At 40.7% G+C, this 15303-nt stretch overlaps 1 protein-coding gene and 1 long non-coding RNA gene across 15 annotated transcripts in view; both read right to left on the bottom strand.

The window, feature by feature from the left end:
- Window positions 1–29: 29 nt before the first annotated feature.
- Window positions 30–4392, bottom strand: LOC103379112 (uncharacterized). 2 transcript variants are annotated; one of them, XR_521559.2, is made up of 4 exons: window positions 3462–4392; window positions 1355–1467; window positions 692–808; window positions 30–178 (listed from the first exon to the last, which is right to left on the bottom strand). It is a non-coding gene; the product is annotated as an uncharacterized LOC103379112 (long non-coding RNA). The 2 variants fall into 2 exon arrangements; XR_003049690.1 differs by having other exon boundaries at window positions 30–808.
- Window positions 4393–5422: 1030 nt separating this feature from the next.
- LOC103379113 (transducin-like enhancer protein 3-B) overlaps window positions 5423–15303 on the bottom strand; it is a 28468-nt gene continuing 18587 nt past the window's right edge. For all 13 annotated transcript variants that reach the window (XM_025055487.1, XM_025055491.1, XM_025055488.1 and 10 more), the window contains 11 exons: window positions 15089–15139; window positions 14593–14748; window positions 13630–13765; window positions 12785–12957; window positions 12197–12270; window positions 11840–12089; window positions 10111–10358; window positions 9859–10006; window positions 9251–9401; window positions 7712–7788; window positions 5423–6999 (listed from right to left, as the gene is read on the bottom strand). In XM_025055487.1, the coding sequence (XP_024911255.1) occupies window positions 6892–6999; window positions 7712–7788; window positions 9251–9401; window positions 9859–10006; window positions 10111–10358; window positions 11840–12089; window positions 12197–12270; window positions 12785–12957; window positions 13630–13765; window positions 14593–14748; window positions 15089–15139 (1572 nt within the window). In that variant the 3' untranslated portion in view covers window positions 5423–6891. The remainder of the gene's footprint in view (window positions 7000–7711; window positions 7789–9250; window positions 9402–9858; window positions 10007–10110; window positions 10359–11839; window positions 12090–12196; window positions 12271–12784; window positions 12958–13629; window positions 13766–14592; window positions 14749–15088; window positions 15140–15303) is intronic.

Raw genomic sequence — 15303 nt, 5'->3', positions numbered from 1 at the left:
CTCCCCCCGCCCCCCCCCCCCCTCACACACACACACACACACACACATCCCAGAGACTTTTTATATACATACTGGTGGAGAATAAACCTTTCATACCTTTGTTTACTCTGTGGTCTGCTTCTGGGTCCTCCTTTCTTCGTCGTATCAACATCCCATACTAATAATTACCTGAAAAAGTCTTAAAAAATAAAACATTCCCATAAATTAATAAAAATGCACTCACTGTTATGATCTGTTCCCAAATTAACACTCAGGAAAACCTAATCGAAAACAAAGAAGAGATATATATACTGTATATAAAAACTGTACACAGACAGAACCCTTAGACTAAAATGCCTTAAAATATGTTGGATATTTCTATGCTTGAAATTCAGAGAAATACAGGTTTTTTGGGTAAGTAAACCTTTGATCAAAACAAACACTATTCTCTGAAGTCTTCAAAAAATTGAATTTAACTAAAAAATATTTAAAAACAAATTGAAAAGGGTTAAAAAATAACATGCATCCAAAAAAGTAATAAAAATGCACTAATTTGCCATAAAATGTGTAGATATGCGCGTTTTTATGCTTGAAATTCCAGAATTTTCTTTCTGAATATTAACTTCAACTTTTGATCAAAAACACATCATTTTCTGAAAAAGTCTTAAAGAACAAAATGTCCCCAACAATAAATAAAAATGCATTAATTTACCTTACAATCTGTAGATTAAAAAATGGAGTAGTAGTTGGTCTGGTTGTGCTGCGTTGAAGGTCTTTGTGATGTTAGATTCCTGATTCCATTATTCCGGTCTTCATTTGTCTTTAAAGTCTGAAATGCAGGGAAGAAAAGTCCACAGCTACTAATCCAAGTGTTTGTTTGCTCAAAATATCATGCTAATCATTTACCATGTGTCAACAACATTCAAAAAGCCAGTTGTACAACATCACAGTACAGACATTGCCATGCTTTAAAATCAAACATCTACTAGCATAGCTTAAGGTAAGTCTTATTAAAACTTGATCAGATAAACGTGTGTCTTTTAACTCAGTGTTTGCTGTGTAGCAGTTGTTAAGCAGGGTTTCAGGATATAAACACTGACAGCAAAGGTGTGTTTACACACAAGCAGGTAGAACGAACAGCTTGGGGATTACTGGGTCGACTGAATGAATAAGATGGAAGACACACTTTTTAAGTAGCTTGAGATCTCAAACTCCTTCAGGGAAATATTAAACTCTATTTGTAGAAGTCATCAGCTAAGAGCAGACTCCAAGAAGTGTTCGCTAACTTTTAGCCCAAGAAACTTCACTGTCAGTGTTGGAAAACTGTGCTTACAACCACCTTAAAGATGAGAGTTTCTGCCTGTACCGTACACACCAACTCAGCCTGGCCTCCATCACTGTCCACGATTGGACCTTGGACCTAAGAGTGGTAGAAGCAGCTCTAATGCCGTGGTAGCACTCTGAGATCAAACAGCATCACCGTCAGATCTGAAAGAACAAACGAACCACTAAGTAGCAATAGCCAAATATTTCTACTCATGATGTCACAGTGCATCTAATTGTTTTCAAACCCTCTCCATGCTAGTTGTGCGGAGACAGTTTTGGTTGTGATCTTTATTCATAGCGAGGACCGAACTGTTTCTAATCCTGCACCATTAGTTCTACTTCACATTTGTGCCCCCCACACCCCCCTCCCCAAACCCCACTGTGCTAATGGCACATTTGTACCAATTATTTGCTTTGCTGAGCTCGGAAACCTCCGCGTTCACCTTGGCTATAAAAGCATCGACTGTTAGCAGTGAAACAGAAACACAAAACAAATAAAATGCAGAGAAAAACAATTATTACCCCCCCCCACATTCCCTAATAAGGAACCTAATAAAAAGTTAATTAATCCCATGTTTAAAGTCAGGGAGTCACTAATGATGGGGTTTCACTTTCAAGTGGAATTGTTTCTATTTAGTTCCAGAATAATGTTTTTTCTAAAGCAGTCACTCGTTAAATGTAGGCAATTTACCCCGTAAGCCTGTTGTAGGAGGTTCACAGGTTCAAATATGTACTTGTGTGTGTAGAGGAGCACAACACCTTTCAGTGCAGCTCATTAGAAAGTACTTCAACCTACTGGTTGTACTGGTGATCAGACTAAAAGGCAAACATCACACACCTGAATCAGATTCAACTGTTTATATGTTTGTTTATATATATATATATATATATAGATAGATAGATAGATAGATAGATAACTAGATAGGTAGATAGCTATACAATATGGATGTGTAGAATACAATATGCTGAAAACTTGTATGAAACTGAGAACAAGACAAACTGAGAAGGCAAAAGGAATCCCTCACTGAAATGTTCAATAACTTAGTGGTTAGTACTGAGTCCAGATAAAATATTTAATCTGATTAATCACAGTGGGCAGCAGTGGATTAATGTAGATTAATTATGAATAATAATGATCATAATAAATTATGGTTCATTATGTTGGTAAATTAATTAATCAAGACAAATCACGGCTAAACTTGAAAAACAATTCTGTCTATTATAAAACTGAAGTTCTCGTATGAAGCAGGACATCACCTCCCCTCCTCCCATCTCCTCTCCTCTCCTCTCTCCCCTCGTGCATTAGTGAAGCCTTGTCTCCAAAATCCGGTGTAAGTACTGTTCTCCAAGTCTGTGTGATCTCAGATCAAAGAAAGGCTCTTGTAACAGTAAAAGCATTGAATTTGAATACACACACACACACACACACACACGTCAAGCCACAAAATGTCTTCTAATTTGAGCCTGTGATTCTGAGTGGGCCCTTGTGTCCAGCAGACACTGATGAAAGCGTCTCATCTTGTGGAAGGGTCAGGAGACGGAGTGTGGACTCAGTTCTATCAAAGAGACGTAAATGATCCCTGGGAGCTGGAGCGCAGTTCTCTGTCCGTCCACACGACCTCCCTTTAATCTCCCTGTGCTCTTCACCAACACTTGGTTATCCAGTAAATGATAGAGAAAGGAAAGAGCTCCTCAAATTTTGTATGTGTTGCTCTCAGAAAAAAGGACACCCTGAGAGGACTGTCTGCTTCTGGGGATCCTTGGGTCGGTCTGATAGAGGTGTCAAAGGACCGACTGTAGAGGAACTGATACGGTGTTCAACAACGATGGTACAGTAAACCGTTTCATCAGAAGGCTGGGGTGATTAAATAAACATGTCGATTCTGTTCATTAATTTGTGAAGGTTAAAATATAATTGGCTAAAATTTAAAACTCATTGGGCAGGTCACGCTGTGTCTCAACTACGGAAACTGAACAAAAGTCAAGATTCAGATGTTGTTTATATAAATTTATGACTTAAATCTCGTGTTTGACTTAATCTTTTTGATCAACAATGTGGCCGTAGTACTGCGTCCCAGGATCAGTGTAGGAGTTAGTCAAAAAGAAAAACACGTTTCATTCACACTGAAAATCAAAAGGTCTGAAAAGATCCTTACCTGGTACGAAGGTATTGGTTCTCAAACGATGGTACACGTGACCCAACTAGGGCGCCCTGTAGTGGAAGCAAATACGTGACATCAATAGTCAAAGTTGTAGAACTTGAAGAACACAGTATATATGTGAATGATATTCAAGGTAGACAATTCCCCCTAACGCCCCACCACCTCACCCCACTGCCCCCCCTCTCTGTGTCCATTTTTAAAATTCAGTTCTGCAGTTATGAGATTGTGACTTCTAGCTCTTTTTTCAAGGCCCAGCTTTGATCAATGTTTTGTATGCCTTTGTCATGGCCCTTGAAATAGCTCTGCGTCCTCAAGGAGGGACCACCCCACACTTTGGGAACTGCAGCCTTACAGCAGTAATGTCAGTGGTCTGATCCCTGGAGGTGACTTCATGGAGTCACAGTCCAAAAACAGGATTAGGTTTATTGTTCCCTCTCTTTCTCTCCTCTCTCTCTGTGACGCCTTCTCTCCTCCACACAGTCAGAAATCACAGCCTCACGGCCAGCACTCCCACAAATGTGAAAATGAAAGCACTCACCTCCTGTGGTGGGAGCAGAGTGAGGAAGTGGAACACGGCGTGGGAGACGAAGAAAAAGAGAAAGGAGAGAAAGAAGGGAAGGACGACTGCTGAGAGCAGTGTCACAGATGAACACAGGACTCCCATACGTGTAGTTCTTAGTACGTGCAGTACAGTATACACAGTACTACATTGGTCATCAGAACTAACAGGACATTAATAAATGCAGTAACAAAATTGCACCATGCTGCAGCTGACACTCATGTGTTTTTGGTGTGATGTGACTTTTGTTTTACACTCAAATTTATTTCAAGATTTTGATTTGAAATCATAAAAGTCTGTGTGGGAGTGAGAACTGAGTGTGATTGAAGGTGTCCCTGGTGTTTGGTGCTCTCTCTCTCTCTCTCTCTCTCTGAAGGTGTCCCTGGTGTTTGGTGCGCTCTCTCTCTCTCTCTCCTTCGGTGTGTGTGTTAGTTGTGTTGAGTCTCGTCCTCCCACCTCCACTCCTGTCAGATGACTTATTGCGTGGTCCAGAAAACAAAGTCCAAAATGTCAGACCTCCAACAAGAAAAGTTCCCTGGAATGTCACTGGATGGAGAAGGATCCAATCAATCACTAATACATACTTTAATAACAAATTTGCAGAATTATCATGTCATTTGTTTATCTGTTCATACAGTGAGGCTGTAACGACAAGTTAGCTTAGCCTTGATAGCAGTGTCTCAGCAAAAATGTAAAAGGAGGACGTGTACAGAGTGTCTCGTCTCACTCCTCCTTTTGTTTCATTAATGCACTGGTGGACATCAGAGTAATTCTTCAAAAACATCAGGTAATTATTAACTTACCCCAACAGGTCTGCCTCTGCCCCCAACTCCCAACCCTGTGAGGAGGGTCGCATTAGGAAGAGAATCTAGAAGAAAGGACAATGGCATCTACTGCAAGAAGAAAGGATTTCTGCTACTATGTTCACTGCACACGCTCACATCACAATACATATATATTTTTTATATATGTGTACATACACACATATACATCTACATATATGCACACATACATATCTGAATATATATTTTTATATTGCTCATGATCTACCTGCACTCCCCTTGTGATCTACAGGTAGATCCCAGTGTACTGATTGGCCACCAGTCTTACATACTTATACCTTCACTGTTTTGTTTTGCAAACTGAACTGTACAATCAGAGATGATTTTTTGAAAACTATTTGTAAATGACATGTTTCAGTGTTGGGGAGGTTTACCTCGGGTCGACACACCAACCTTAATGGAGAGGGTCATCCTAGAAGAAAACAGAATAAAAGTCAATATTTTTTCTTCTCGAAACTCAAACTAATGTTTTCACCAACTAAAGTTTGTCCTAGAAACTAATCAAACAACAAATGTTATAACTGATGCCAGCAGGTCAATAAAAACTGCCTTTCTACAAAAACAGGTTTATTTATTCATGGACAACTGTACATTTCTTTTCAGTGCTGACAGCATTTGCTACATACTTTGGTGTGATTCCGAGGGAAGGTTGCATTTCTCCCCCTCTGCTGACCTGCTCAGGAGCACAGGGTAAAAACCTCATTATTCACTCGTTTCTCCTGAAATCAATGCTGACACTGAACTCATTTGTATTCCCACTGTAACTTCACAAGCACTTACAGGCACTGAGCATTTTTTTTTCTAGAAAGACAGAGAGCAATCAGGTCAAAGTTCGATCTGCCCTCTACATCACAGTCCACCAAACATATTCCAGGAATAAAGATAAGATACCAGGGCAGAAGGGTTCCAATAGTGCAGATTGTACTGTTTGACCGTAGTCTGGGAAAGATCAGGGGTTCAAGTCAACATCCACACTGTTCAAGTTCACAAGAAGCCCGTTGGCATTCAGTTAGCGGCTGCACTTCTGCCAGCTGAGGTCTGAGGGTTAGGCTAAACATTAAACACCGACACTGATCTCCCATTACCAAACATGCCAAGACACAGGGAACCATGATACACCGGGAAACAGGGCTCATCAATATAAATGTATATATATTTATATCCATCTATTTTTATATTGATAGATATAAATATATATATATATATATATACATACACAAATGTATTCATATCTGCTGTTAGGGGAAATAAAACGTTAGGAATGTTGATTAATCTCAATTAATCACGATTAATCATGATTAAATACAATCACAATTAATAATAATAATCCACAGCTACCCTGTGATTAATCAGATTGAAAATTGTGTGTTGTATGAGGATTTACATCCATCTCCTCCCTGGATCAGTTTCCTGTTCGGTGCCATCGTGGTCCAGACCAGCACAGACTCTGTCTGAGGACTCAGTCCAAATGTTCTGGTTAAGAGCGTCTCATCCCTCGGTCCGTTTGTGAGAGGATCAGACAGATAATGTGCTACAAGAAAATCAAATAAGTAGCAGGTTAAAAAGTTCTACTTCGTCTACTGTACGTATCTGTAACATCATTAGACAGGAGACAGAGCGGGTCAGAAATCGTCACAAGTACACCCAGGAGATGAAAATATATAATCTTATATATAAAATGTTTTATTTATTCCAGTATTTACAATTTTCACAATAAGTTTGAGGAAACTTTTTCAGAAATGAAGCACTGCTTCCGAGGGAATACACCCAAAACTCTGAGTCGAGGAAAAAAGTGAGGAAAAAAAGTGCAACCCACAAAAGAAAGAAAAAAAAAACCCTCTCAAAAACACATGGTCAAAAAAAGCTAATTCCCAGCAAAAGCATCCTTAGACCAACAGATTCCATGATTTCCAACAGTTAAGTTCCACATGTTGTCTTGTTGTAGTCCACGATTGGATGTCAGGGGGAAAAGAAGAGTCTTTTCAGTAGAAACGCTGAGGCAGAGCAGCAGAGAGTCTTCTCCTTAGTAGATGACCTCATAGACGGTGGCCTTCTTATCACCGGACCCTGTCACAATATATTTGTCGTCTGCTGAGATGTCGCAGCTCAGGACAGAGGACGACTCCTTCGACTGAAAACAAAACATATATATATATATAATTACACTTGGATCAAATGTATGACAAATAACTAATTGAAAATTTAAAAAAAAGGGCAACTAAAGCAGTGGATTAAGATAAATTAAGATTAACAAGTCACAAGTCAAAAGAACAGGTATGATGGAAAAAGAAAACAAAAAGCAGCTTCGTTTGTCTTTTGTCTCCATTGACCGGTGAGACGGCAGCAGTGTGGTGTGGAGTTGGAATTGAAACTGTAACCTCTGATTATAATCCTGGTCCTCTAACCGCCATGCCACAGTCTGCCCATACATATACATATATACATATATATGTGTGTGTATATATATATATACATACATACATATATATATATGTATGTATATGTATATATATATATATATGGTCCTGATGACCACTCAAAGATGACCACTCAAAGTGCAGAGGTAGAATTTGAAATCGAACCACAAACCTCCACGTGTAAGAGAACTGCTTGACCTAGTGAGCCACAGTGCCCCCTTTAATAAAGTCAGTAATGTTGCCATAATGACAGAGGATGTGCTATGACCCCAGAGAGCCAACACACTAACCCTAGCAGTGGAAATGTGTGCATTTCCTGCATATTTGTTTTTCAATCACATTTACTTAAATGATTTACTTACTTTTGAAAATATGATGTTTTCTGTAACATTGCCTGTAACCCCGCGTGTGTGTGTGTGTGTTTACCTGGAATATGCTGGCTCCATAAGGAGTCCTCCATGCGTTCAGCAGATTATCCTTCCCTGTGCTCACAAACCATTTACCTGCAGACGGAAACGAGAGGTTTTTTTTTAACAATCATTTGACAATAAATATACAGTAGATTCTCTACAATGACCTCCATCTATTTTCTCATTAACCTACAACCGCAAACATTAGCATAGCCACCAGCTAACACGACCCTTACAAAAAAACTGATAAAAGATGTCATGACATTAATAATCATAAAAAGCCCATAATGAAGATGATCAGATGATCACACATTTACACCCATGATTATTTGAATCACTTCCTCATTAATAACCCAACTGACGGGTTGTCATTTATTTAATTACTCCCAAACACTGTTAGAGTTGACAAGTTCTGCAACAGCAGCCATATCAGAGTGCTGCTGCTGCTGAAGCTGCAGCTGTGGAGGTTTGTGAAAAGAAATACCAGTGAGATTTATTTTATGAAAAGATAATAAGGCCCCCAGTAAACTTCAGTGCTCTGAGACACAGGCCTGAGAGCAGCTGTGCTGCTCAGAAGACGGAACGATCTGAAGTTGTACAACGTTGAACAACAACAGCCTCCCTGTTCTTTCATCAAGATTTAAGTGTAATTCAGGTTTTTAGACTAAACTGGTGTTGTAATGAAATCTCAGAGGACGCTCGTAAGAAGGCTGAAAAAAAATTGGATGTTATTTTATGGCCAATAGACATAGGTCATGTGACTGCTGTTGTCCTACTGATATGGAGATCCAGTGTTGATATTAATGGATTTCAACTACACTATTACTGCTGTGTTACCAAACATTATTAAATGTTGCAACATCTGCTATCTCTAGGAAATGTTTCAAAGTCAACCACTGCAACAGTCACATTCACTGATAACAAACTCAGCCAAGTAAACAAATCCAAGTTTTTCGCTTAAACATGTTGTTAATGAATGAATTGATGAATGATTCAAGTGGAATTTTCCAGAGAAGTTAGTGAACCAAAAGAAAAAGAAAAAAAAAACACGCCTACAAATCTTTGAATTGGCAGCTGGGACCTGTCACATTTACAGGGAATTGTATAAAAACATGGAGTCAGCAGTGGAGGTAAACTGCTGTTGACAGACCATCAACTTCATACTTCTAAATTGTACTTAAACATAAATAGCAGCTGTCAATCCTGATGTATGTTGTCACTATAAGTGAGTGACTTCTGTCTGTGACAAAAAAAAGAACCGTCCATCCTGTCCACTGGACCTAAAGTTCTCTGGGATGGAACAAAAAGCAAATGAGAACAAAAGAATGTTCTATGGTCAGATGAGCTCAGGATTTAGTTTGTTTGGATTCTTTGTAGCAAAAACCCATGGAATCTGAGGAATTCTATTCCCTCCTTGTCTGAAGTTCTATTTTCATGACTATAATTATTGTGAACAAGGCGGTTTGTGTTTGTTCATCAGCAGTCGCTTCACTGTCTACTCTGTTTCTCTGGTGTCTGCTAAACTGGTGAAAGCGTTTGAATTCAGTCTTCTCACCACAGTAGGCGAACTTGAGCGAGAGGACGCAGCTTTCATGCAGGTGCAGCTGGTACTTGTCAGGCTTGGTGTGATGAAGCACCTCCACATTGCTGCTCTCCATGCCAACAGCCAACCATTCTCCAGTGGGACAGTAGCCCAGTGAGAAGATCTGCAACCAGGGAACAGTTGGAGCACAGAGCAGTGTGAGCATCACTTCACAAGTAGGATAAAAGACAGTTTGCAGCCAGGGATGACTGACCATAATATCAACTGTTACCTGGAGAACTGAATGTTCATATATATTTAATATATATTATATATATATATGACTTTGATCTTACCAATAGTTCAACAGGCACCATAATGTACAGTTAAAGTAGACACATGCTCAGGTAACAACACATTAAACAGAAGCCTCCAGGAGCATTCACATATAAAACTTAATTTCCCAGCTTTTAGACAACCTAGGGCAATGTCTAAAACAAAGTTTACTTAACAAGGAAACACCAGAGCAACACTTTGTTTTTAGTGATGAGAACTCTCTACAAGTGCAGTGCTAAAGTTGCTTTTATTTAGACTCAAACATCCAACTTCTTGACATTTGGAAGTTGACCAATGTTCTGTACCTGTGAGGTAAAGTCATGCTGCTGGAGCTGTCGCCCCTCTCTTAAATCCCATGATCGGACGGTGTTGTCCAGTCCTCCGGTCCATAACTTGGTCCCATCATGTGAGATATCAATACAGCTGGCTCCATCTGTGTGGCCCTGGAACTGCCTGAAACAGAACAGAAGTCCAGGAATCAGGACAGGAACAGGTGAGAGAGCCTTTGGAAAATGAGGCAATGACAACTTCTCAGTTCTTTTGAAGTTAACACCCACCTAACCAGGGTTTGGTTATGAAGGTCCCACACAGCGATGTTGCCATCAGAGCAGCAGGAGAAGCAGACTTTAGCATCCGGGCTAATGGCCAGAGCGTAGCAGGCAGGAGCAGAGGAGGTGAGCTCGGCTTTAATGCGGGGCGTCTGGGAGGCCAGGTCCCAGATGGTCAACGTACTGGCCTCTCCACCCACTATTAGGGTGCGTCCATCAGGCAACAGCTTGCATGAGCGGATATAATTGTCTCTGTTCTATAGAAGACAAACAAAAGGCCGTGTCATGGTCTGGAGATCGCAAGGCCATTTACCTGTAATGTACTTTAGTAAATTACTTATAAATAAAAAGTAAATTATTATTATTATTATTATTATTATATATTAAGCTCCTTAAAGTAAGGGTTTTATTACACATTGGTTCCACAAAAAAAAAGCTAGGCCACGTGTTTGTTTTAGTCAAGTTATATCTATTGATCTCAAATTCTGAGGAGTTTTCGTTTTAAGGAGCCAAATGTCATGACCACAGTGAAGATGTGAACGTCAGCTGAGGGGAGGAGCCCAGAGCTGCTGCTGTAGTTGTTGGCCAGGCTCCAGGAGAGCAGGAAGACGGAGATCAATAGGACGGTGGAAGTTCTGGCTGAATCAGAGCAGCACCCTGATGGCTTTATGCTCTGGACACACCTCAGGGCTGTTTGAGGCCATATGAGATGGGCATCACAAAGCAGCGGTATCAAAATGAGATATGGAGACAGTTGGACGGAAGTAATGAGCTGGGTAATGGCAGACAGGGTTGGCCAATCAGAGAATCATTACTCAGCAGGCTTTTCCCCTCACTAAGGACTATTTCAGTGCCGCACTCAGACACTTTGCTGAATTGGAAATATTTTTTATCAGTCAGACCTTCAGAAAAATCTAGACCTGAACTAAATTTTGTGAAACGCAGTTAGGTAGAAGGCAACTGGACTGTCTTGGTTTCTATAAGACATTTCACTTCTTCATTCAAGAAGCTTCTTCAGGTCTAACTGACTGCTGAAATAATTCTGGGATTTTGCCCTCAGAGTGGCTGAATACCTGAAAAGAGAGTCATCATAACAAGACAAAGGAGGTGACTGCGCCCTGACCTAATGGCATGATGCTGTGATCACCTGGGTCAAGGTGTGAAAGGGGGGCTGAGTCCCATGGGAGTATGGGAGGCTAAAAGATGGTGTCTTTCAAACTACGTTTTCTCTAACAAGAATATGTTCATTTCCATCATTTGACCATGAGATGTGGATGAACAGCTGAGTCCTGACCTGAAGAGTTGACTGTTGGTTTCTCTGATGTCAGACAATATACACAATATTGCTCTGTTTGTGCTCTGATATTTTCTCCATTAGGCTGAACTGTTTTTTGTCACAGGGTGTTGCTGGGTTTGAAGTAGACTGGGTTTTGGAGTTTGTCTAATTTAAGATTGAAAAGTTCTGTTAGGCAACTGGACGTCCAGTTGGTCATGAGACTCAGAGATACAGGTCAGTGCGAGTCGGTTCCCGATGTTTACAGCAGAGCCCAGGGCAATGTGTCTTTGCCAACATGAACAAGAAGTAAAACATCTTCTAGAAACCAAGACAGTTGCCTTCTTCCTACATTAACTGCTTTGGAGTAAATGGCCTGGATAACTGAGAGCCTACATAAAGACATTTTAGGCATATTTTCATTTCTTTTCTTCTAATCTGTGACATTAAATAATATGTATTTACCAGGCAGTCAAGCTGAGACACTGGGCTCTTGCTTCCTGGTTGGCTGATGTCCCAGATCTTGACACAGCCCTTGCCACCAGTGTAGACATGACGTGTTGGGTTGCTGATGGTGACAGCGCACACCACCTCTCCATGGCTGAGAGTGTTGATCTGACGAGCATGGCGTGGGATGCCTGGGCCTACCAAGGCATCTGGGGGAAAGGGCACAGGCTGCATCTGCCCATCAGCACTGACATGAAAAGAATAGGCTCTGCAAAGACAGGAGAAAGGGTGGTCAATTTCAGCTTAGTTAACCTCTAAAATGACCTTGCTTGCAAGAAATGTTTGCTACTGTAGGAGAATAACAGAAAAACTTACGGTTTTCCTCCAGAAATTGAAGTTAAACTCGTCGGCAGCCCTGGAGCTCTCATATGAGGATGGTCAAATCCTGCCTACACAAGCAAAAAAAAAACAAAGACTTTAATCAATAAACTTTATAAATAAGGAGGGAGAGAGAATAAACATAATAGTTTGGCAGAGTTTCTACACGAGACGCCCTTTCTGATGCAACCCAACCTGGGATTGGGGACTGGAATCCTACCACTGTGCTAAACTAGCCCAAATAGATTACATCAAATTGTCAACTTTGCTCCACATGAGCACTATGGAAAAACATAATATTTGACAAATGCATACAAAGTTTCACTAATCACAAACACACTCTGTACAAGACTCCAAGAAAAAAGGCTTTGGAGGCAGGTTTTTCAGCATTAGGAATGCTCAACAGACATCAAAAGTAGAAAAGCAGGACTGTCTCTGTACAGTCATCATGAACACACACACACACACACAACTTGGAACCAGACAAACTTTTTCAAAGACAATCAGCAAATAGCTTGAGTTAAATAAAAAGTCTAATATCAAACACAGAGTCACAAACTTCATACAGACATAAAAAATAATTACAATTGGTGAGCGTCCGTAGGCGGCAGCAGCTGCAGCACTCATCTGAGGTGAGATGAGACCAGGATAAACTCCGGGACTGGTCAAAGATCCATTCATCTCATGAGGACCCATCATGGCGAATGGAGTGGCATAGGAACCAGCAATGGACAGGGGTGTACGCAGGGCAGGAGCAGCTGCAGAATCACATTTAAGAGTTTGGCTGAGATAATTATATGTTAGTTGTAAATATTAAATGATTGTTGATGACTATGGTCAGCCTTTTACTTTGTTACATCTATAAATTAAAAGTACCTCACAGAAATCATCAGGTGTACCGTGGGAAATCATCCAATTTCACTTAATCCATCTTACCACTACTATTTAATTAGTGCAAATAATTTGTCTTTGTTCGTCTAGGTGAGAGTGGGAGACCAATTAAGTACTCTCCCATTAGGTGGCAGCAGATAGCAATTAAAACAACAAAAACACTGTTAAAAAGGATCTGTGTTTCTTCAATCCCTGTGAGTATAGCAGCATGTGTTTATCTAAACAGGCCCATGTTTCACAGAGTAAGTAAATTGTGAGATAGATATCCTGATCTTTGTGTCATTTTGTATTGCTGTATTATTTCCATTAAAACACTAAATTTCACCTGTCAATGAAACACCAAAGAATGAAAAACAAAAATGACTATGATTACTTTTTTCATTGTTTTGTTTAGCCTGCCAGGGGGAGTAGCAAATACTGTATACAAAGATGAAAAGTCAATGTTTTGTTAATTACCAGTCTCTGGAAATCCTAATCTTACTTATTATACCCAGAAAGCACCAGACCTAAACAAATAATAATATTCGTTGTTAATGTACCTAAAGCTTCCATGCCAGGTGGTTTACCCATAGGGAGGGGTCGCAGCCCTGGAGTGGTGCTGGTTCCAGGTGTTGGCACTTCATTCCTTGGGGTTGGTGTGTTAGATTTCAGGCTCGGTGTAGACGACTTGTCATTCTGTAACACAAATGCTCTTTGATTAATGTGTGACCACCTATTTTTACCTTACTTAAAAATGAAACACCATTCATGTTAAAATAGAAGAAGAAAAAATCCACTAGCAGAAAAAATGCATGAGCAGGCTGAAGACTAACCTAGAACTGACATTTAATTAGAGCCAAATGTCAATGAAGGGGTCATCTACCTTTAGCTTCAAAGTCAAGCTTGTTAAGAGGGTCTACACCACCAAGGTTAGGTCCAAACACTCTTTTTCAGAACAATCTATTTTATTCCTATGCAGAACAAGATCAAGCTTTAGGTTGGTGACACATTAATGAAGGGTGAGTCAGGCCAGGTGCCAGGGGAAGTATGATGTGTACAATAAATCTATTCTTATCCCTGGTGGAAATATAATGTAAAACGCCATGTAAAAGACTATAACCAAGCTTGTTAGTGAGAGGTAAAGCTGTAGAGAAAAGGGTTGATCGTAGAGCAGATGATGAGTCACAGTCTGTGGAGGTGACAGCTCTTCCCCTGCTAATCTGTCCTGGGGTTATTTACGGCCTCTGCCCGAGGCAGAAGAAATGACCATTTATTGGGTAAACCATAAAGGTGATTGAGAGAACTGTGCCTGAGGGTTTGATTTCCTCAGAGTGCATCCACCTCCTGCCTCCTTAAAGCCCCTCGTAGCAGCCCACTACTAAGCCACTGTTCATAGGCCCTTCACACAGGCACCTACTTCAGTTGACAACTGCCCTTTAGTCTGTCACTTCCCCCATCAGCCCCTCCACTCTAACCACCTTGTTTCATCATCTCTAGACTTTCAGTGCGTCCCTCACACTCACATGGGCGTGGTCCTTTGCTTTGGAGGACGGCGTGCTGCCTGAGGAGGCAACAGAGGCGGGGCTGTTGGGGGCGGCATCCTTCTTTAGGACTCGTGATTTATCGAGGCCATTTTCCGGAGGAGAGTGAGCTGGGCTGCCTCGTGGGGTGGCTGGATCCTACACAGTTAAAGGAAACACACACAGAGCAGGAGTGAACAAACAGAGCAGAGGAAAGCCACTGGCATGTACATGCAGGTCAAACAAACTTGGGCCTCGTGTGCAAACACAGTTAAATACACTCAAGTCTGCTTACACTATTACACACACACGCACACAGACAGGCACGCACACACACACACACACAGACTCTCTTATGAAATTCAACCAAAAGTGACAGACTTTTTGTTGGTAGTTCAGTGGAACACACTGAGGTTACCACAGAGAGATCACAAAGACTTCTTAATTCAGTGTTAACCCTGGAATGTGACTGAACCACTCTGTTCATGTGCCGTCATACCTCGTTGGAAACATCCACCACCAGGTCATCGCTTTTGTCGCCATCACTGTCCTAAAATGGAGGAAGAATGGTTGAACATTATGCTCTTTATACAGTCATACAATAGAAAGAATGAATGACACAATGCACTGTTTTGACAACAGGAGGTAAATGAAATCTGATTCAACCATGTGCCATGATGCAATAAATGACTATGCTTTTTTTTTTTTTTTTTT

Source organism: Cynoglossus semilaevis, chromosome 5 (assembly GCF_000523025.1).
Source record: "Cynoglossus semilaevis isolate Cse_v1.0 chromosome 5, Cse_v1.0, whole genome shotgun sequence".
In the NCBI taxonomy this organism is placed as follows: domain Eukaryota; kingdom Metazoa; phylum Chordata; class Actinopteri; order Pleuronectiformes; family Cynoglossidae; genus Cynoglossus; species Cynoglossus semilaevis.
Note: the sequence above shows the minus strand (reverse complement) of the source record. Positions and strands in the feature narration are given on the sequence as shown.